The sequence below is a fragment of the Anabrus simplex genome, chromosome 2 (genome assembly GCF_040414725.1).
Source record: "Anabrus simplex isolate iqAnaSimp1 chromosome 2, ASM4041472v1, whole genome shotgun sequence".
NCBI classification, from domain to species: Eukaryota; Metazoa; Arthropoda; class Insecta; order Orthoptera; family Tettigoniidae; genus Anabrus; species Anabrus simplex.
In genome coordinates this window covers 375,947,005-375,970,593 of record NC_090266.1, presented here as the reverse complement: position 1 = coordinate 375,970,593, position 23,589 = coordinate 375,947,005, and the positions used below count along the sequence as shown (strand labels likewise).

Here is a 23,589-nt window from a genome sequence, read left to right as displayed (position 1 = left end):
ATGCAACCCGTTGTACCATAATGTAGGAAGAGTAGCATCAATTCAAGGAGTTCTATAGGCTGTACTCCTAATATCTATGCAAATCTCATAGCATAACCGTTGTACAGTGTAGGGTATACTTGTTACTGGCTAAAGTATGTTTGCATTCTAACCTATCAGAACCTAATAATCCGGACTCTATAAGTATAGTGATGCCGTAAAATAGAGTTTGTTTATATATTTTTAAATACTGTTAACAATAATTCCTTCAGTACAAGCCCATAGATATATGTTTCGATTACGTGCTATACATGCTCAAAAATGGTATTTTCTATATTTCGAAATTTCGATAACTCGAAATAAAATTTAGCTCCCGAGGTCATTCCAGGTATCGAGGTTCCACTGCACTAGACTTAACAACATATCGATGTCCGACTCGTTGGCTGAATGGTCAGCGTACTGGCCTTCGGTTCAGAGGGTCCCGGGTTCGATTCCCGACCGGGTCGGGGATTTTAACCTTCATTGGTTAATTCCAGTGGCCCGGGGGCTGGGTGTTTGTGCTGTCCCCAACATCCCTGCAATTCACACACCACACACCACACATAACACTTTTTTTTTGCTAGGGGCTTTACGTCGCACCGACACAGATAGGTCTTACGGCGACGATGGGATAGGAAAGGCCTAGGAGTTGGAAGGAAGCGGCCGTGGCCTTAATTAAGGTACAGTCCCAGCATTTGCCTGGTGTGAAAATGGGAAACCACGGAAAACCATCTTCAGGGCTGCCGATAGTGGGATTCGAACCTACTATCTCCCGGATGCAAGCTCACAGCCGCGTGCCTCTACGCGCACGGCCAACTCGCCCGGTACACATAACACTATCCTCCACCACATTAACACGAAGTTACGTACATATGGCAGATGCCGCCCACCCACATCGGAGGGTCTGCCTAACAAGGGCTGCACTTGGCTAGAAATAGCCACACGATATTATTAAGAACATATCGATGGCTTACTTCTAAAACCTCGTATCTCCCAATGCACTTCTCATCCATTATCTTCCTTAAGACTGGACACGCCTCCCAGCCACATATGCAGTCCATCAGGACAATTTTCGTTGTGTTCATTTTCCTATGCTGATGTGTAAAGGAAAATATATCAAACTGTAGGAGTGCATAAATTCGCCATGCAAACAACATCCCTACAATACGGTATGTTAGGGTCCATTTTCCTTTAGAACTTGGCATAGGAAAATGAACACAACGAAAATTGTTCTGATGGACTGCATATAAATATGTGGCTGGGAGGCGTGACCAGTCTTAAGGAATATAATGGGTAGGAAGAGAATTGTGACATACGAGGTTTTAGAAGTAACCCGACGATATCTTGTTTCATTTAAGGAGACAAAGATGATTTCATATCCTTGATGAAGTGGAGTGAGAACTGTTTATAATTACGTGCCAAATTTGAATTTACTTTAACCTTTCCTAAGCTAAGTGTAATACGTCTTTATAAAGAGTGTAATGTTTATCAACAATGTAAGCTTTATTTAAGGAAATTCCAGCTGAATGGCGCTAATGCAAAACTTTGTCATGAATAGGAGTTGCCTTCATTGCGCTTTTCTTTCTGACATCCTGATCTGTGCATTATATGTGTTCAACTCAGCAGTAATATATATATATATTTAGGCAGGTAAAACTGTATTGATAAATGTTTGAAAGGATTGTGATGTCCGGCTCCTTGGCTGAACAGTCATCGTCTAAGACTCCGGTCCACATGGTGGTCTCGGGTTCGATTCCCGGTCGGGCCGGGGATTTTAATAATGTATGGTATATTCCTCTGTCCCGGCAACTGGGTGTTTGTGTTCGTCTCAATACACCCCGCCCCCCTCGTACACACACATTACACTATGAAGCACCACATAATTAATAAATATCTCCAAACAGGGTAGGTGTCACTAACGGCATTCGCAACCGCGACTCCACCAACGTGTGGGGGAAGTGGTAGAAGAAGAAGATTCTAAAGGCATTCTGTTGAAGAGTTTAACTAAAGTAGCTTTGCAAATTTCCTAAGGATTTTCAATTGCTATAATTGCAAATATACCCATGTCTGTAAATTTAATATAATACTTTATATTACGTTTAATAGATTTTGATGGTCACATGTCAAATTAAAGCCTCAGTGCCTCAGGCGGCAGCGCGCCGGCCTCTCCCCGCTGGGTTCCGTGATTCAATTCTTGGTCACTCCATGTCAAATCTGTGCTGGACAAAACGGAGGCGGGACAGGTTCTTCTCCGCGTACTCCGATTTCTCCTGTCATCTTTCATTCTAGCATCACTCTCCAATAGCATTCCATTTCATCCGTCAGTAATAAATCATTGCCCCAGAGCAATGTGATAGGCTTCGGCAGCCGGCACAATTAACGCAATTACCTTCGAGAACCATATAGCACCTTTCATTTCTGAATTATGACTTCTTTTCTGGTTTTATGAAATTTCTTCCATTTTGGTACCTTCCTTCCTTTCTTAATCCGTTTAAGCGCCAGGGTTGGTTTTCCCTCGGACTCGGCGAGAGATCCCACCTCTACGACCTCAAGAGCAGTGTTGTGGAGCGTGAGACTTTGGGTCGGGGATACAACTGGGGAGGAGGACCAGCACGTCGCCGAGGTGACATCACCTGCTACGCTGAACAGTGAATAAGAGAACTGTTTCGAATCAAGAAATGTGACTATTAATAGAGCAATACAGAATTCAATTTGTTTATTGTAACTTTTATTTCCAGTCTATGTTATAAAAACGCAACGTAGAAACGTTGTCTTTGACATTTATGATAATTCATTCAAGTGTGTTTAATTTTCACATGCATCCTAATCCGTAGTATTGTACCGTATGTTCTGCATGTTGATAAATTGGAGGTGTGTAGATAGGTCCACAACTTTGTGACAAAATAAATTATTGATTTAATAATTTTCAAAAATATATCGCTTCTCCGTACAGGCCAGGAAGGCCCTTGGAGGGGTGGAAGGTAAAGGATTCCACTATCCGTAACCTCGGCACTTGATGAGGTAGAGTGGTTAACTCTACGCCTGGCCGCCTTTGCTCCCCAGGAATTAACCTAGTACTCATTTTTGGTGTAGGCTGAGTGAACCTCAGGGCCATATGAACCTCCGAAGTGGAAATCTCATTTCTTAAATTTTACGACTTCCTGACGGGGATTCGAACCCACGTCCTTCCGATCGAACCGAGCACGCCTTTACCGCCTCGGCCAGGCAGCCCCTCCAGTAAAAACAAACTCTTACGTATTTTGTTTCTGCTGTTTTAAGTTACAGTGCGTTACGATTCTGTAGGGAACCTTTGATTAAGGAAAACTTATACGCGTCAAATAGTTACGCTTTCCATCCGATATTTGCATCATCAACTCAAATAAGTCCGCCTCTGTGGTGTAGTGGTTAGCGTGATTAGCTGCCACCCCCGGAGGTCCGGGTTCGATTCCCGGTTCTGCCACGAAATTTGAAAAGTGGTACGAGGGCTGAAACGGGGTCCACTCAGCCTCGGGAGGTCAACTGAGTAGAGGTGGGTTCGATTTCCAGCTCAGCCATCCTGGAAGTGGTTTTCCGTGGTTTCCCACTTCTCCTCCAGGCAAATGCCGGGATGGTACCTAACTTAAGGCCACGGCCGCTTCCTTCCCTCTTCCTTGCCTTTCCCATCCAATCTTCCCATCCCTCCACAAGGCCCCTGTTCAGCATAGCAGGTGAGGCCGCCTGGGCGAGGTACTGGTCATTCTCCCCAGTAGTATCCGCCGACCCAAAGTCTGAAACTCCAGGACACTGCCCTTGAGGCGGTAGAGGTGGGATCCCTCGCTGAGTCCGAGGGAAAAGCCGACCCTGGAGGGTAAACCGATTAAGAAGAAGAAGAAGAAGAAGAAGAAGAAGAACTCAAATAATCTCTTTTAACTGTTATACCTAATGAATAAGATCTGTGTGAAAATGTCTCATTTTCCCGCTTTGTTCCGCATTCGCTTACACAGCGCTCCGTCTACTGAGGTACATTTAAGACATGGCGGACGCTAGTTCAACTGTCTTCAAAGATGGCAGCGTGATAGACACTCTATGTATTATATTCTAGCTCGTGGCTCGGTACGCTCTGAACACAAACGAGTTGGCTATGCAGTGCATGTCGTGTTGCTGTACGCTTGCATTTGGGAGATGGTAGAGTCAATCAGCCCCAAGGATAGTTTTCTGTGGTTTGCCGAAAATCTTCCTTTGTTATGGTGACATAAAACTGTTAGCAAAAATATAAAAATAAGAAGTATACACATTTGTTCTCAAATTTAATGTACTGGCCATGCATTTCTGGTTGGAAACGGTTGCTAGAAAATATGTTACACACAAAACTCTTTCAGTGAAATGTAATGTAGCCGAGTGAACATTCATGTCAAATAGCGCGAAGGACAGAGTAGGTCTGTAGAGAGAGGGACGGTGTTGCAACTGGAACTTCCTAAATTAATAGCCTTATCGAGCGAGGTTCTTTTTTTCTGTCATTGGCTTTACGTCGCACCGACACAGAGAGGTCTTATGGCGGCGATGAGATAGGAAAGGGCTAGGAGTGGGGAGGAAGCGGCCGTGGACTTAATTAATGTACAGCCCCAGTATTTGCCTTGTGTGAAAATGGAAAACCACGGAAAGCAATCTTCTTGGCTCCCGACAGTGGGGTCCGAACACACTATGTCCAGCGAATACAAGGTCACAGCTGCGCGCCTCTAACCGCACGGCCAACACGCTCGGTTGCAAACCCCATTGTCGACAGCCCTGAAGATGGTTTTCCGTTGTTTCCCATTTTCTCACCAGGCTGTACCTCAATTAAGGCCACGGCCGCTTCCTTCCCACTCCTATCCCGTCGTCGCCATAAGACATATCTGTGTAGGTACGACATAAGGCAACTTGAAAACAAAAATCAATACCCTTAATATGTTTAGTTTTTTCGTGACGTATGAATTAATTGTCTATAAATAAATAAATAAATAAATAAATAAATAAATAAATAAATAAATAAATAAGGAGGCAGCCCTATTTAAACTCTACGAAGGAGTTTACTGTATATTTTAAACACAGAGCTGAGTGGTTCAGACGGCAGAGCGCCAGCTTTCTGGGCCCAAGTTGACGGGTTTGATCACGGCTCAGTCCGGTTTAATTGGTGCTTAAATACGCCCGCTCGTATCGGTAGATTTACTGCGTGAACACCTGCGGGACCAAATCCTGGCAGACCGGGCGAGTTGGCCGTGCGGTTAAGAGCGCGCAGCTGTGAGCTCGCATCCGGGAGATAGTGGGTTCGAACCCTACTGTCGGCAGCCCTGAAGATGGTTTTCCGTAGTTTCCCATTTTCACACCAGGCAAATGCTGGGGCTGTACCTTAATTAAGGCCACGGCCGCTTCCTTCCCATTCCTAGGCCTTTCCAGTCCGATCGTCGCCATAAGACCTGTCTGTGTCGGTGCGACGTAAAGCAAAATAGCAAAAAAAATCCTGGCACGTCGGTGTCTCCTAAAACCGTACCGGTATTTAGTGGACGTAAAGTCAATATTTTTCTTCTTTTTATTGTTATTACTGTTTTCATAATAAGAAATTATTTTCATTTCACTTTGTACCTTTATGTAATGAATATATAACCAAAAGTATGTGATATATGGGCATTGTAAATTAGAAAATAAATATTGTATAATGCCGATAGACTTCTTCTTCTTCTTCTTCTTAATCAGTTTAGTCTTCAGGGTTGGTTTTTCCCTCGGACTCAGCGAGGGATCCCATCTCTACCGCCTCAAGGGCCGTGTCCTGGAGCGTGAGACATTGGGTCGGGGGATACAACTGGGGGGATGTCCAGTACCTCACCCAGGCGGCCTCAGCTGCTATGCTGAACAGGGGCCTTGCGGGGGGATGGGAAGACAGGAATGGATAGGCAAGGAGGAGGGAAGGAAGTGGCCGTGGCCTTAAGTTAGGTACCATCCCGGCATTTGCCTGGATGAGAAGTGGAAAACCACGGAAAACCACTTCCAGGATGGCTGAGGTGAGAATCGAACTCACCTCTACTCAGTTGACCTCCCGAGGCTGTGTGGACCCCGTTCCAGCCCTCGTATCACTTTTCAAATTTTGTTGCAGAGCCGAGAATCGAACCCGACCACCGGGGGTGGCAGCTAATCACACTAACCACTACACCACAGAAGCGGACGCCGATAGACTTTATTCTTAATATTTTCTGCGGGTTTAAGTTAAGAGTGAATGATTGAAAAAAAAGTTGAAGTTAGTGTTGAATGAAAATTACATCTCTAACACATCAATGTGGGCTCGACATATTTCAGGCCTCTTCTAGTGAGCCCCATAATGTCATCACTATTTACACTCCCAAGTTATTCTGCTCTTATTGTGTTTCTTGTGAGCTACGGAGCTCGAGAACACACTCTCCACAAGGCACTACTGTTGAGGTAAGGTATTTATTTGCTCATATACCACTCAGACTCGACACTGTCCACAGATCCACGGGTCAACGACTGGTTCCTGATGAGTGGACCCTTTCCTACGGCCGTCGCCTGCCTCTCCTACGTGTACTTCGTGAAGGTGCTGGGCCCACGATTGATGGAGAACCGAAAGCCTTTCGAGCTGCGCTACATCCTTATTGGCTACAACCTGTTTCAGGTCGTCTTCAGCGCATGGCTTTTCTATGAGGTGAGTTGATACAATTCATACTTAGTAATGAGAGTTGGCCACATGACCATGATGCCCTTCTGGACTTCGATATGATTACTGTATGTTTCTTTTTGTCGTTAGGTTCTCATAGGAAGGGTTCCATAGATGATGATTAGCCAAATATTTATTCTTATAGAATGTGCCATCAGATTCCATTAGAAACTTTCCGTCTTTGTTACAGGCCCTGATTAGCGGCTGGCTCTACCACTATAGCTACCGATGTCAGCCTGTGGACTACTCCAACAGCCCATTGGCTCTCAGGGTAAGTGTTCATTCCCTTAGTCTAATTTAACAGCATTTTCAGAGTGCTGTAGATGTAGCTAAAACGCTACTACTATCAGGTTCTAGGTCTCCCTCTGCTCCTCTTACCCTCCATGACCAAGTTCACTAATCTCTTAGACAGTCTATCGTATTCCCTATTTTCTTTAGATGACCACCTCACTGAAACCAGAGTACACTTCTATCAGTGATCCCGTCCATCTGTGCCTCCAACCGTTCTTGCTGCACCGAGCTCGATAGCTGTAGTCGCTTAAGTGCGGCCAGTATCCAGTATTCGGGAGATAGTGGGTTCGAACCCCACTGTCGGCAGCCCTGAAGATGGTTTTGCGTGGTTTCCCATTTTCACACCAGGAAAATGCTGGGGCTGTACCTTAATTAAGGCCACGGCCGCTTACTTCCCATTCCTAAGCCTTTCCTATCCCATCGTCGCCATAAGACATATCTGTGTCGGAGCGATGTAAAGCAAATAGCAAAAAAAAAAAAAAAAAAAAAAAAAAAAAAAAGCATTCTTGCTGCTTCAAGTCTGTAACTTACAGTTTATACATAAGATATGCTTTTCGGTTTACGTTCTTACCCTGACTGCTGTCCGGCTCCATGAGTAACTGGTTAGCGTGCTGGCCATTGGTCACAGGGGGCCCGGGTTCGATTCTCGGCAGGGTCGGGAATTTTAACCTTCATTGGTTAATTCTGCTGGCTCGGGGGCTGGGTGTACGTGTCGTCTTCATCATAATTTCATCTTCATCACGACGCGCAGGTCGCCTACGGGAGTCAAATGAAAAGATCTGCAGCTGGCGAGCCGAACATGTCCTCAGACACACGGCACTAAATGCCATACGCCATTTCATTTCATCCTTACTGCTCCATTCTATACGCTTCGTGCGTATAGCACTGTGCTGCTGCGGGTGGATACTACGAGAACTACTTAGAGGCATCTTCATCAACAGCTCACCATAAGCTGGAATATGTGTGACGTTCACGTGCATTTATTCAATTATTTTACAATGCTGTCTTCAGATGATTCGTTTTTAATGTCACAACGTTCCGACAGAATGATGTGCTTGTTCTTGGCTGCATTAATAGATACTGTAATACAGAGCTTTCATTCACGACCTCACGAAATGGACTTGAAAATACGGTGGATCTTAGTAAATCGCAGGAAGTGATTCAGGATTTGTACATTTATTTAATACACAAGAACTCTTTACACAATGTAAAAAACAAACCAATTATTATAGCAACGTTAAATTTCAAAGTAAGCTACAATAGGCCATCTTTTTCAAAAGCACACACATCATACTGTAACAGATACATAGCATTCTGTTAATATAGTCTTAATTGTAGCAATAATAATAATAATAATAATAATAATAATAATAATAATAATAATAATAATAATAATAATAATAATAATAATCTTTCTTTCTTTTCCTGCCGCTTTTTCCCACATCTGTGGCGTTGCGGGTGCGAACTGTGTCGCACATGTGGATTTGGCCCTGTTTTACGGCCGGATGCCCTTCCTGACGCCAACCCTCTATGGAGGGATGTAAGCACTATTGCGTGTTTCTGTGGTGGTTGGTAGTGTAGTATGTTGTCTGAATATGATGAGGAGAGTGTTGGGACGGACATATACACCCAGTCCCCGAGCCAGAAGAATTAATCAGAAGCGATTAAAATCCCCGACCCGGCCGGGAATCGAACCCGGGACCCTCTGAACCGAAGGCCAGTACGCTGACCATTCAGCCAACGAGTCGGACAATAATAATAATAATAATAATAATAATAATAATAATAATAATAATAATAATAATAATAATAATAATAATAATGAAGAAGTTCGATGTCAACACCAACATCTACAAGACCATGCAGAAGACGGTGGTCATTGCCACGATTAGAACTGCACGGAAATTTATGGGTTCAAATTCTACGTAAAACTGTAGTGTAAATTAAGGTTTATTCGACTTTAATTTCCTAAAATCTATACAATTGATTGAATATCATTACCACGAAAGTGTGCAAATAAATAATAATAATAATAATAATAATAATAATAATAATAATAATAGTAATAGTAATAATAATAATAATAATAATAATAATAATAATAATAATAAGAAGAAGAAGAAGAACATGCCGCACTGTACTATGGACCAAAATGTGAAATTTTATAGTATTCTGTCAAAACCTCACGAAATGGATTTAAAAAGGCAGTAGACAAATATAGGCCAATTATAGAAATAGGCCTCCATTACACAATATCAATAGCTCACAGAAATATCGCATTTTACATAAATTCTGTCCTCGCCCCGAGGTGGTGCAACTCTTTTCAAGCAACCCCTAATGAATATGAGCTGCATGTACCCTCATGTCAATCTTAAATTTCTGTTTGTATCGGGAATCAAGCCCGGAGCCCCGACGAAGGAAACTAACTAGCACTAACCGTTATATTACAGAGGTGGTCGCTATCATATTATGAATTCAGACACAATAATTCATTGGCAACTTTAAGATATTCTGATATTTTCAATTGGTCCAACATCAAACCTGTGCCTTTTTATCGGGAAAAGTTTCTCTAAGCTCTTCTCCTTGTTGTATTTCTCTTTCCTTGCTTTTGAGATGCGAGGTCCAGATCATTCACAGGGTTGATCAGTACGCGAGGTGACATGTTCTGAGTAAACTGTGTAAATAACAGCAGAAATATGCTTACATTTCATGGAAATTTTTTAATTCTTTAACCAAGGCCTCCCTCGCAACATTAACCTACCCTAACATGACATCGTATTAGAGATAGGCCAAATATATTTTTCTGAAGACAGCATTGTTGAATGTGAACATGAAAATTACTCTCTTTATCACCACAAATAATAAATAAATTACTATGTTACCTCTATCGTGAAATGGTAGTGTCTCTAATGAACAAACGTTTTTCTCTTTTCATATTTGCAGTTATTCGCTCTGTTGCTATTTCTTGCGAACAGTTTTTCTTGTAAATTTAATACAGACCACTTTCTGGAAGTTGGGAATAATTTGGCCGATTGTTGTTGCATAAGATACTCTGAAATCCCACTGTTATTATTTAATCGGCCATGGCAACACGCTGTGGAACGACAGAGATATGTGCGCGGTGATCGCATTAACTTACAATATTCGCCACTCGCAGCGCAGCGGTGCATTTTTCCCAGCAGCGCACGGAGCCTATAGGGATGCACGTTTCGTTTTCCATCTTTAGAAATAATATTGTTCCCAAACATACCTTTATTGTATGTCTCTCGTTCAATTTCAGTATACTGGATCTGTTTACTGCCCACTCTTTGGAAGTTGTCGCTGATAAGCTCCATGCACCAATTTTCCTTTACCTGTAACATTTTCGTTCTAATCAATCAACATTTAAAACAACTAACTTTTTACAGATCAGATAGTATTATTATTATCATCGAAAAATCAGCTGAATACCTGATTGTTCTGTAAACATTTCCTTAATTAGAGTCATTTGTGATACAGCCTAGTATGGTACATCTACCATCTCGAATGTAGCAGTGGAGCTTAAAGAACGATTCCCGACGGCACATCCTATACCAGCACCGAAATCCAGTAAGTGTTTCCCATTCCCGTGAGTTTCCATATCTTTCATACATCATCACTTTCTGTTCTGTTTCCTAACTCTTGCAATGAAGTAATCAATTAGCACTACACTAGCCTTGGTTGGTCAAGCATTCCTCGAAGAATGAACTAGCATAGTACCAATGGGGCTTATAGAAAGAGGAAAGGAGGATTTTCTGATTCAGCAAAAAGGTTGTGAATGACCTTGTTAGGAATTAACGATATTTCAGTGAAAGTAGGAAATAAAAATATTTAGGTTATAATGAGGTGTTCTTAACAGGTGTCTAAATGGCTAGGGCGAAACGAGCATTGGGGTTGTTCATCAAGGTGGTCTCTGTCAGCTACTTGAGTGAACCAGCGACATTCGGTTAGCACCGTCTTCATGGAGGAGGAATGGGGATGAAGTCGACAAATGTTATAACTGAATGGGAGAAGTAGCAGTGAGGGTTAGGACCAAATCAGCGTAGCGCTAATGGATGATTACAATGGAAGGATTGGAAACAGACTAGAAAACTATGAGACGATAATGGGTACATTTCCGGAAGATGTGGAAATAAACGTAAATTCGAGAAAATTACTGTATTTCTCTACTGTATGGATTTGCCATTGCGGATTAGTTCTCCTAGCATAGGGATATTTACTGACGACATTGTAGAGAGACGTAGTCCACTCACAGAGGAATGGTGGTGAAAGTCACAACACTCTATAATGAACATGTGTGTACTTACAGTACTGTACTAGAAATGAGTTATGACACACATGAATTGTGTAAGTCCCACACAGTGGACACTTTATATGAGCAAGTAGCAAAGCACTGTTTACACGTACTGTATGCGCAATCCAAGGAACTGGTATTTCCAGTAAGCGGACCGATATAGTATATCAATACTAATTTATTGCATCAATAAACTAGTGTCTAAAACACTAAAGTATAACGTCACAACGAATGCTAAATAGACCAAACCTCGTCGGAAGAAGCTAATCAAGTCTTATTAGAAATGGAGACAATGGGACAAGTAATACACGTACGACTTCACGCCGATGTCGAGTTGGCTCAGTGATCAGAACAAGGCATTATTAACTTAAATGGGCCTACTCCAACACACGAGCTTAATTATAGAAACCACACACCAGGCAAATGCTGGGGCTGTACCTTAATTAAGGCCACGGCCGCTTCCTTCCCACTCCTAGCCCTTCCGTGTCCCATCGTCGCCATAAGACCTATCTGTGTCGGTGCGACGTAAAGCAACTAGCAAAAAAAAATAAAAAATAAAAAAAATAATTATAGAAACAAGGTACGGAACGTCAGATTTAGGCTCTTTCGGGCACATGAAAATTAACGTGTCGAACAAAGTTAAGCTTTCATTGGCTGACAACATTGAGGAATGATTATGATATGCCTTCACTGTAACATAAATGCTTCTCTATGAAAAAGGGGGAAGGGAAATTCTGGAACACGCCAAGGGTGAGCTACTTGAAAATATCTCATGTATATATAACATGTAACCGGATGGGGCAAATCCTGTATGTTTACAGTACAAATCATTCCCTAAAACTCGAATTATAGTGAATCAGCTTTCTGCACTTTTGTGATTATGAGATATTTTCTACTCATTCTACACTAAGTAAACCTATCGTTTGTTCCCAGCCTTACACATATTTAAGGAAGAAAGCGATATCCATCATAATTACAGTGTACTCCTAATATTTTGAAACATAATGTCTCTCATATATTTGTCTGCTCACTCTGTTACAGATGGCGCGCGGCTGTTGGTGGTACTACTTCTCCAAGTTCACTGAGTTCTTCGATACGGTAAGATATGGTCCTTGAAACTTCCTTTATTAGAGGTGATCCTTCCAAGCCATTTCTAACAGCTATGTCAAGATTTATTTATTTATTTATTTATTTATTTATTTATTTATTTATTTATTTATTTATTTATTTATTTATTTATTTATTTATTTATTTATTTATTGAAGAAGGGTACGCGACCCGAGGATCTTGTTGACATGCTACTTCTTTTTCTTTTTCTTAATCCGTTACCCTCCAGGGTTGGTTTGTGCCCCGGACTCAGCGAGGGATCCCACCTCTACCGCCTCAAGGGCAGTGTCCTGGAGCGTGAGACATTTGGTCGGGGATACAACTGGATAGGAAGACCAGTAGCTCGCCCAGGCATCCTTATCTGCTATGCTGAACAGGGACCTTTTGGGGAAGATTTTTTGTTTTTACTACTAATGGTGTTCGGCCTCGGAAGACCATGTGGCATTTACAGAGTGAGGCAGCATACATGTATAGATCTTCCTGGTTGAAAAAGAGCCACAACTTATAACTTAATACTACAGTCTGATAATATTGACAAATTGTCAATTGTGGAGTTAGGTTTGATAATAGGATGAAAACTGAGGTTGATAGTAGGGTATTTACCGGGCGAGTTGGCCGTGCGTGTAGAGGCCTGTGGCTGTGAGCTTGCATCCGGGAGATAGTAGGTTCGAATCCCACTATCGGCAGCCCTGGAAATGGTTTTCCGTGGTTTTCCATTTTCACACCAGGCAAATGCTGGGGCTGTACCTTAATTAAGGCCACGGCCGCTTCCTTCCAACTCCTAGGCATTTCCTATCCCATCGTCGCCATAAGACCTATCTGTGTCGGTGCGACGTAAAGCCCCTAGCAAAAAAAAAAAATAGTAGGGTATTTAACTTCACTAAACAAGAGTACAGATGGTTCTGCTGTTGGCAGTACTTCATACATGGCAGTAGGATGTGCTTCAAGTCGGCTATTTCTCCGGGGTCTTCTGGGCAGTGAGGGGTGTCCAATACCTTGATCTCGTGGAGATAACTCTGATGGCATCCATGATCCAGACGCACTCTTATTAAAGACAAAAGGTGCCTTCGTGTTTCTTTCAATTTCTTGAACCAGTTTTGCGTTGGGATGGTGGGCTGAATTTTAGCACAGTGCTTTTCTCCTGCAAGCTGTGACGATTTTCAGTACTCAGGCCTGTTGCTTGATTGGGGGCAGGAAATCAGGATATAATGGGAAGATTGGAAGGGATAGGCAAGGAAGAGGGAAGGAAGCGGCCGTGGCCTTAAGTTAGGTACTATCCGGCATTTGACTGGGGAAGAAGTGGGAGACCACGGAAAACCACTTCGAGGATAGCTGAGGTGGGAATTGAACTCTCTCTACTCAGTTGACCTCCCGAGGCTGACTAGACCCAGTTCCAGTCCTCGTAACACGTTTTTCATTTCATGGCAGAGCCGGGAATCGAACCCGGGCCTCCGGGGGGTGGCAACTAATCACACTAACCACTACACCACAGATGCAGACACTGTTATACTTTACACTTGTAAAGTAAACTGTATTTGGAGACTTACTGTCTGTTTTATGCTTATCATTAAAATTAAAATGCCCAACCTGACCGGGAATTGATCCCGGGACCACTTCGACCAAAGGCCAGCACGCAAACCAGACGTTGTCAGTTTAAAGTGGTTTTCCTTGGCTCTACTGGAATTCATTTTTAAGGAGTTTAGTTCGAACTCAGAGCCTCTTTAATAAAGGGCCTAACATTTTTCTACCTTAATTTAATTCCTAATATCCGGAAATATGTCGATTGTATTCACATAAATCAACGATCCAAAGGCAGGACAACGAAGCATTGGGAACTCCCACGAACAGGTTTATTGTTTCCTCACGAACTCTGTTACCGTAGATACCAATTTTGATTTAAAAAATTCGGTGCAGGGAGTGGGCGGAAAGCTCTTTCTTCGAATTCTGGCCCAGAGCTCGGTTTATACGGATGCTGCTCTGATGCTTGAAATGCGCTCGGCCCGAAGACGAGTCGAACTACAGCTCCCAGGATCGAGCTTGGCAACTAAACGACTGCTAATTGCAGACAGTGGCTCCAGGCGAACGAGCTAAGTGGGTTCACTAGAGGCTATTCACCGCACGAGAAACAGACAAGGAACAGGAATTCCAATCTCACGGTAAAAATGAAATGGCGTATGGCTTTTAGTGCCGGGAGTGTCCGAGGACAAGTTCGGCTCGCTAGATGCAGGTCTTTTGATTTGACTCCCGTAGGCGACCTGCGCGTCGTGATGAGGATGAAATGATGATGAAGACGACACATACACCCAGTCCCGTGCCAGCGAAATTAACCAATTATGGTTAAAATTCCCGACCTTGCCGGGAATCGAACCCGGAACCCCTGTGACCAAAGGCCAGCACGCTAATCATTTAGCCATGGAACCAGACAATCTCACGGTTATAGCTACCTACTGAGATTTAATCATAAGTTCTTCAAAAACTCAAGTTTCCGTTATCGTGGTTTCATGGAGGAGGCTTGGAACAGGTGAGCACTGTGTGTGTTAGAGAGAGAAGTTTGTCTGGTTACCTTATATGGAGATTCGCTCAGTTGTTAGCCTTCTTCTTTCTTCTTATCTGTTCACCCTCCAGAGTTGGCTTTTCCCTCGGACTCGGCGAGGGATCCCACCTCTGCCGCCTCAAGGGCAGTGTCCTGGAGCTTCAGACTTTGGGTCGGGGGATACAACTGGGGAGGATGACCAGTGCCTCGCCTACGCGACCTCACCAGCTATGCTGAACAGGGGCATTGGTGTGGGGTGGGAGGATTGGAAGGGGCAGACAAGGAAGAGGGAAAGAAGCGGCCGTGGCTTTAAGTTAGGTACCATCCCAGCATTTGCCTGCAGGAGAAGTGGGGAAACCACGGAAAACCACTTCCAGGATGGCTAACGTGGGAATCGAACCCACCTCTACTCAGTTGACCTCCCGAGGCTGAGTGGACTCCGTTCCAGCCCTCGTACCACTTTTCAAATTTCGTGGCAGAGCCGAGAATCGAACACGAGCCTCCGGGGGTGGCAGCTAATCACACTAACCACTACACCACAGAGTGTTAGCCTTCTAATCACAAAATGTGGGTTTTATCCTTGTTGAAGTCGGTGAGATCTGAGGGTGTTTATATATAAAAATGAAAATAATAATAATGTTATTGGTTTTAAGAGCTGCCGCGCTGAGTAGCTCAGACGGTTGAGGCCCTGGCATTCTGACTCCAACTTGGCAGGTTCGTTCCTGGCTCAGTCCGATGGTATTTGCAGGTGCTCAAATACGCCAGCCTCGTGTCAGTAGGTTTAGTGAGAAGTAAAAACCTCCTGCGGAACAAAATTCCGACACCTCGGCGTCTTCGAAAACCGTAAAAGTAGTTAGTGGACCTAAAATAAATAACAGTATTATTATTATTATTATTATTATTATTATTGTTACGGACTTTTCCGTGGTAGGTAGAGGTGAAAGAAGGTGCGGGTATGAATGGGTTTCAAGCTACGAAATTATAGTGCAATGTAAAATTAATTTAAAAGTTAACAAGGTTATATTTTCTTTTCGAAAACAAAGAAATAACAATCATGGCAGGTACAAGTAGCAATTCAAAAGGGGTTAGTTACAATATTTACAGAATTTGGGCTTCGCGCCCTGACTTCACAATGCTTGGGCAATCAGCTCAGTTTTACCTCAAACACAAGTTTTAACAGAGGGGGAGAAAACCCCATTTATACCTAGGAGCCCTTGCTCCAAATTACACTGAAAAACCTCCATGAGGCATACAACCCAGAATTTTCAAAAGAGCCACTCGCTCTCAAAATTTAAGCCTCTCCCAGGCCACACCAAACTCCACCTTCAAGTTGTCCTCAACGGACATAAACACAGGGGTAAAATACCCAATCTACTGAGGTCTATTAAAAGAAAAGCAGGTTAATTAAATGACCTCTAAAATAACAATTTGAGAGGAGGCGAACTTGCACTCCTAATACACTTTGATTAAGACCTACTTGGCACTAGGCCGTTAATACAAGGGCTAATCCCATGCTAAAGAGGTGACTTAAGAAAAGAACAATTTGTTTTACATTAACGAAAAATAGGTTGAGAAAATAAGTTCACCTCAAGACAATGTGAGTGGGAGCTCGAGAGGGTTAGCACTCTCTATCCCAATATGTCGTTTTAAAAGAGAATATATGAAAGGAGTAGTTACATTTTAGGAAAAGGTTACATGGCTGAACGCTTAGAACCCGCCCCGAAAGTTAAACTGCTGAGCTAGCAAGGAAAGAAGTTATTAATCGGCCATTACCTTGTGTTGAACGGCTGGAGAAGAAAGAGGCGCTTCCCGCCCCCTGCTATGTACTTAACACACTGAAAGATGGAACAGAAGTGGCCTAGAGACCCAAAAATCAGCAGTTTAAATACTCTCGCGGAAGTTTCTAGGCGTTAGGGGAAAGAAAACACCCTCCCACAAACTCTTTATTGGATAGGACCCCGCAACAGATTCAAGTTGGGGGAAGATACATCTGATTGGATAGAAATTAATTTAAGAAATTCGGGATTGGTTAGGTTCAACACAAGGGGAAAGAAGGGGTGAATATTGCCAACTTAAACAATGACTGAAAGAAATTTAACAAAGAACAAACTCTTGAAATTAAATTTTCTCCAAAAAACAGTTCTTTCACTTCGCACTAGAGTGCACCGTTGTTGATCTTCAGTAGTGTCCTCTAGAAGAGAAAGTTCACACTTCTAACTACAAGTGAAACAAAAACACATCAATGACACAGTTCAAAAACTCAAAATTTTCCACGTGGTGACATCTTCTGAGAAGGTAGAAAATTAATACTGTCAATAAAGTTCGGACTTCCTCCAGCAGAGGAGTTTCAACAGGCGCACATTTTAAATTAGCGGAGTGGAGGTGTACCGCCCGGTACAGACCTCCCCCCCCAAAAGTTCCTCCAGGGATGACACATGAAATCAGTTTGAAACAAGGTCCAAGTTATGCTGTGGGTATGAAGATTGATTGCCAAAAAATTTATAAGATTTTCTTAATTTGGGGTTGATTTGGTTTCAAAATTTGTTGTTGCAGATGAAGTAAAGTCTTTATATTTGTAGAAGTTGAATTTCTGAAGATAACTTTTTATGCTTGAAAGTGAAGAAAAAAAATTTTCAAGGTCCACCAAATATTGCAGTTGAATTCCCAAGTGTAGTCATTACTTATAGTATCTGTTCATGTAGTAGATGGAGATGAAGTGGGATGGCCAGACCGGCCGTTGCTGCTTGCGTCCAAAGAAGGTCGCTCGGACCCCTCAAGTACCCTGAGATACCGCTCGCCCGCACTATGAGGGGAGCAGAGGTGTTGAAGCACGCCGCGCCCGCGGTGAACATATACAGGCTGCGGGCAAGTAGCAGGTCGTGCGCCGCACATCAGCCTTGGCCGGGAGGAGAGCTCCGGCTCGCCGTGCACACGTCGTCCTCGCTGGGGCCGAGGGGGCCCGTCCTCTGCTCCAGTAGCTGCACGGCGCCGCGCGGCTGCGGGGGCACTGAAACATTAAAGCTTGGCGGCAGAATTGTGTTGGACCATCATCTTTTTTGAGGGTACAGGTTTGTGGAGAGGTTGAGGGGCCAGCGGCGTGCAAATATCCATGGCATAAATTATGCCACTGTGTGTATTGAAGCAGGAGACGGGAGCGTGGTAATGGCCGAGGTAAGGACAGGATGGCAGTTTAACAATCGGGGAGGTTTACAAGAAATGCTTACATATAAAATAAAATAGAAGGAGCAGAATGCCTTAAGAGTGGAACTCAAAAAAAAAAAAATATATATAACCTTCATATTCCTATCAAATTATATGAAGCAAGTTGACACCAAATTTACACCGGTTTCACCTGGGACAGGTGAACCCTAAATATCCTCTCGGTGGCTGGATTGCTTACTAACAATGTAACCGGTGTGAGAAAATCGAGAATGATGCATGGCCCATGAAATCTGGGGGCAAGCTTGCCCGCGGGAACAAAATTTTTGACCATAACCTGGTCACCTACCTTCAAAGGGGTGGGTCTCCGTCCACGATCATACCTTTCCCTAACCTTTTCATGAGACACTTTAAGATTGGCTTTAGCCTTCTTCCAAAGATCTTTAATGTTATCCGGATCTATTGTCTCGGGTAGAATGTCATTCAGAGACCAGAGGTTAGAGAGCGGCGAGTTGGGAACAAACTTGAACATCAAAGAAGCTGGAGTAAACTTGTGAGATTCATGAACCGCCGAATTCAAAGCAAAAGCTATCCAATGCAGGGACGTGTCCCACCTGGAATGATCTTCATGATGATAGGCAATAAGTGCTGACCTGAGATTACGGTTAACCCTTTCAGCCAGAGATGGTTGAGGGTAATAAGCAGAAGTAGTTACATGAGAGATTGATAAGTCAAAACAGAATTTACGAAATAAATTAGATGTAAAAGCCTTAGCATTATCAGATACAATATATTGACACGGACCAAAAGAAGCAAAAATAGAATTTAAGCAGGTAATGGTAGACTGAGCGGTAGCCAGCTTAGTCGGAAATAACCAAGAAAATCTGGTAAAACCATCTACGCACACAAAGATGAACTTGTTAGCATTACCCTTTGACTGGGGGAAGGGTCCTACATAATCGATATACAGACGTTCCATGGGGCGCGACGCTTGATGCGAAGACAAAAGGCCTACCTTGGTGGACATGGTGGGTTTACTGAGCAAACAAGATTTACAAGCTTTTACAAGTTCCCGGATTTCACCGTCCATACCTTTCCAGATGAACATTTCACGAATCTTCTCACGAGTTTTAAAGATACCCAGATGCCCTCCTAGTGGGGTCTCATGATAATACTTGAAGATCATAGGTACCAGAACAGCTGGAACGACAACTTTCATCATCTTGTCATGCCTCGAAGGGCAACATAAAACACCATTCCTCAGAACATAAGGGACAACATGTTCCCCAGAAGAAAGGGTTTCCATTATCGGAGCCAGCGTCGGATCTTCACGTTGGTATTTCTCGATATCCCTAAAAAGCATGGGAGCATCTGTTAGGATGGCATTAACCTCAGATAGCATGGACTCGGGAGGTGATGAACTGTCGACCGGTTCGTGGGTCTCGACGTCGTTATGAAACATACGGCTGAGTCCATCAGCAACAACATTTTCGGTGCCTCTGATATGTCTAACATCAAACTGGAAGGCGGAAATACGAATAGCCCAGCGGGCTATACGACCAGTACGACGCGGCCTACCTAAGACCCAGCTTAATGCTTGATTATCTGTCTCCAGGTCGAATTTGACGTGTTCCAGATAGAGACGGAACTTTTCTAAGGCGAATAAGACTGCCAAACCTTCGAGCTCATAGATGGAATACTTGGCTTCTTGAGCCGACAATGTCCTAGACGCATAGGCGATGGGTCGCCTCCCTAGTTCAGTCTCTTGAAGAAGGACTGCAGCTACTGCTGACGACGACGCATCAGTTTGGACGATGAATTTCTTCGAGAAATCAGGCATAGCAAGTACAGGGGCATTACAGAGAGCTAATTTCAGATCTTCAAAAGCGGCTTGTTGAGAAGGTCCCCACTCGAATTTGATGCCTTTCCTACGAAGAAGGTTTAAGGGCGCCGCTCTATTAGCAAAGTTAGGAATGAACTTCCTGAAGAAATTCACCATACCAATGAACCTGGCGATACCTTTGATGTCCTTGGGAGGTTTAAAATCACGGATGGCCTGTGTTCTAGAATGATCGACTGCTACACCATCGGGTGACACAATATGCCCTAGGAATGACATAGAGGGCTTAGCAAAGGCAACCTTGGACAACTTAACAGTTAACCCAGCCTTACGAAGGCGATCGAGAACTTCTCGCAGATGATCTAGATGTTCTTCAAAAGTCTCTGAAAATACGACGACATCATCTAAATAGTGATATAAGTACTCGAATTTGATGTCGGAGAAGACCCTATCTAGTAGCCTAGTGAGCACAGCTGCCCCCGTGGGGAGCCCGAAAGGCACGCGGTTGTATTCATATAAATTCCAGTCCGTGGCAAACGCTGTAAGGTGTTTAGACTCTTCGGCAAGGGGAATTTGATTATAGGCCTGATTCAAGTCCAAGATAGTGAAGAACTTGGCCTTACGAAACCATGAAAAGCAAGAATGAAGGTCAGGAAGGGGCACAGATTGCAACACCACCTTCCGATTGAGAGCCCTGTAATCAATGACAGGCCTGAAGCCTCCTTGGGGTTTCGGGACTAGAAAAATAGGCGATGAATACGCCGACTTAGAGGGCCTAATAATACCATCCTTCAACATCTGATCGATAATTTCTTTCAGAGCCTTCATTTTAGGTGGAGATAGCCTATAAGGTGGAAAACGGACAGGAATCGAATCCGTGACCTCAATTTTGTATTCAATAAGGTCAGTAACACCAAGAGTATCAGAGAACACCTCTGGAAATGACTGACATAATTTACGAATACTATCAGCCTGCTCCTCAGGTAGATGTCTAAGGTCTAACAACATCTCATCCTGGGTAGGCGAAATAGATGAACATGACACAGAATTACACTTTAATAGTGGTATTTTACAACTAGAAGCAAATTTGAATGTGCACGACCTAGACTGGAGATCGAGCACAAGACCAGTGTGAGAAATAAAGTCAGCTCCCAATATGATGGGGCAAGACAGGTGCTTAGCCACAAACAATTTAATTTTCCAAGTAAACTTAACAATACGAATTTTGACCAGTACGGAACCTAGAATTTCTAATGGAGATGAATTAGCCGAAACATATTGAATAGAAGATGAGACGTAGTCAGGTAGTTTACAAACAGCTTTCAATTTAGAATACCATTCAGCCGAAATAATCGAACAAACACTGCCTGAATCTAAGAGAGCTGTTATAGGCTCGTTATTTAACTCAATCTTAAGAAAAGGAACAGGTGCGGGGGTATCCGCCGCGATCCTAAGGCACTCTTTGGGGCATTCAAAAGATGTATTCGAAGACTTATCGTTCCCTGAATTCTCGACCTTTTTGCCAGGGGCTGAGCCTTGGAAAGCAGAATTAGTTGACTCAGCCGCAGCCACTAGTCACTTTTGATTGTTGTTGGAAGTTACACCAGAAGTTGAGCAGGAGGGGGTGCTATTCGAATTGGGACAATTCTTTGCGATATGTGAGAAAGCCCCACATTTAAAACAGCCTTGTGATGAACCAGCTCCATTATTTTCCCTACTAGTTTTGATCAGAGGACACTTATTGCGCAGATGGTCAGGCGACCCGCAAGCATAACATTTACGGGGGGTGACTGATCGGCGAGGTGGAGGCCGAGTATTACTAATGGAAGGCGGGGGTTCTTTCGCGACACGCAAAGAATCGGCGTATCTAACTCCTTCCGCTGAGACGGCCAATGCTTCAAGTTCCGAGAAAGTTTGCGGGCACGCCGCGAAACACAAATATGACCTATAGGGAGGTGAAATTCCCTCTACAATAGCCTGTACAATCTGATCTTCAGGAAAATGAAGGGCAAACACCCTAGTATAAAACTTAATGTCCTGTATGAAATCAGCCAAGTTTTCATCCAAGCGCTGTACACGATAATAGTACTTCTGAATAAGGGAGGACCTGGCCCTAGCAGGGATGAAGTTAGCTAGCAAATGGGCATGGAAATCCTCAATAGATGATTGCTCGGCAATGGCTCTTACGATTTTATCAGAGAGAATACCAATAGCATACGGATAGATAATTTGCAAGATTTGACATGGAGAAAGAGAAAAAACAAGGGCATGATCCTGAAATTCCACTAGAAATCTTAAAAATGAAATTACGTCACTGGTGGTATTAACGGAAAACTTAGATATACCTCTGAGCAACATTGCCAATGGATGAGGCAAGCTACTAAACCCGGGTGACATAGTAGGTAAAGTTTTCAATGGCAAGGAAGTTAATTCAGAACGGATGTTACTCAGCGATGCACGGCGTTCAGACTCGTTGTCCAGTGGGGCAGGGATAGTTTGAGCAGCAACGGTTATTCTATTAACTTCTCCCTTGGGAGGCGCTTCCTCACTACCTGCATTTACTATGGTGGGTTGATCAGATTTGGGAGGAACTTCCCCAGTTAACAATTGAGTGACCTTACTAGATAATTCGGAAATATTTTCCAGGAGCGTACTAGCTTCCTTCCTCTGAACATCATTCAGTTTTAGAGACAACAGATCGTTAACCCTATTCGAAAAATGATATAGCCTGCCTTGCACACGCTTAATTTGATTAGGAGACGGATCATTTTCATCAAAAAAACTAACTACAGAAGCTAGCCCAGTAATATTCTCCGTGATCGTGGAAAGAGAGTCGTCAATTTCTTTCTCTCCCAAATTGGGGATGGAAATGGGCAAATCAAGGGACTCTCTAAGCTTGTTAGTGTCTATTGCAACCGTGCCTCCAGATTGCACATTTCTGATAGTTAATTCATAGATCAAATCCTCCTTACGCAAATAGTTAAGAAGGAGAACATCGCGAGGGCCGGGCATGATGACAGACCAATTTTGAAAAACTCAAAAAATTCCAGCAACTGGGAAAATAGTTAGAGTTCGGAACAAACAATATTTAGCCGTCAAAAGGGGCTAAATTGAGACCCATTCAACCACGCTCTGCTACCACTTGTTACGGACTTTTCCGTGGTAGGTAGAGGTGAAAGAAGGTGCGGGTATGAATGGGTTTCAAGCTACGAAATTATAGTGCAATGTAAAATTAATTTAAAAGTTAACAAGGTTATATTTTCTTTTCGAAAACAAAGAAATAACAATCATGGCAGGTACAAGTAGCAATTCAAAAGGGGTTAGTTACAATATTTACAGAATTTGGGCTTCGCGCCCTGACTTCACAATGCTTGGGCAATCAGCTCAGTTTTACCTCAAACACAAGTTTTAACAGAGGGGGAGAAAACCCCATTTATACCTAGGAGCCCTTGCTCCAAATTACACTGAAAAACCTCCATGAGGCATACAACCCAGAATTTTCAAAAGAGCCACTCGCTCTCAAAATTTAAGCCTCTCCCAGGCCACACCAAACTCCACCTTCAAGTTGTCCTCAACGGACATAAACACAGGGGTAAAATACCCAATCTACTGAGGTCTATTAAAAGAAAAGCAGGTTAATTAAATGA

The 23,589-nt window shown here is 43.2% G+C and overlaps 1 protein-coding gene across 4 annotated transcripts in view; it reads left to right on the top strand.

Moving 5' to 3' along the window:
* LOC136864149 (very long chain fatty acid elongase AAEL008004) overlaps window positions 1–23,589 on the top strand; it is a 288,445-nt gene that overhangs the window by 189,259 nt on the left and 75,597 nt on the right. For all 4 annotated transcript variants that reach the window (XM_067140791.2, XM_067140792.2, XM_067140788.2 and 1 more), the window contains 3 exons: window positions 6,498–6,688; window positions 6,891–6,971; window positions 12,345–12,401. In XM_067140791.2, coding sequence (XP_066996892.1) covers window positions 6,498–6,688; window positions 6,891–6,971; window positions 12,345–12,401 — 329 coding nt within the window. The remainder of the gene's footprint in view (window positions 1–6,497; window positions 6,689–6,890; window positions 6,972–12,344; window positions 12,402–23,589) is intronic.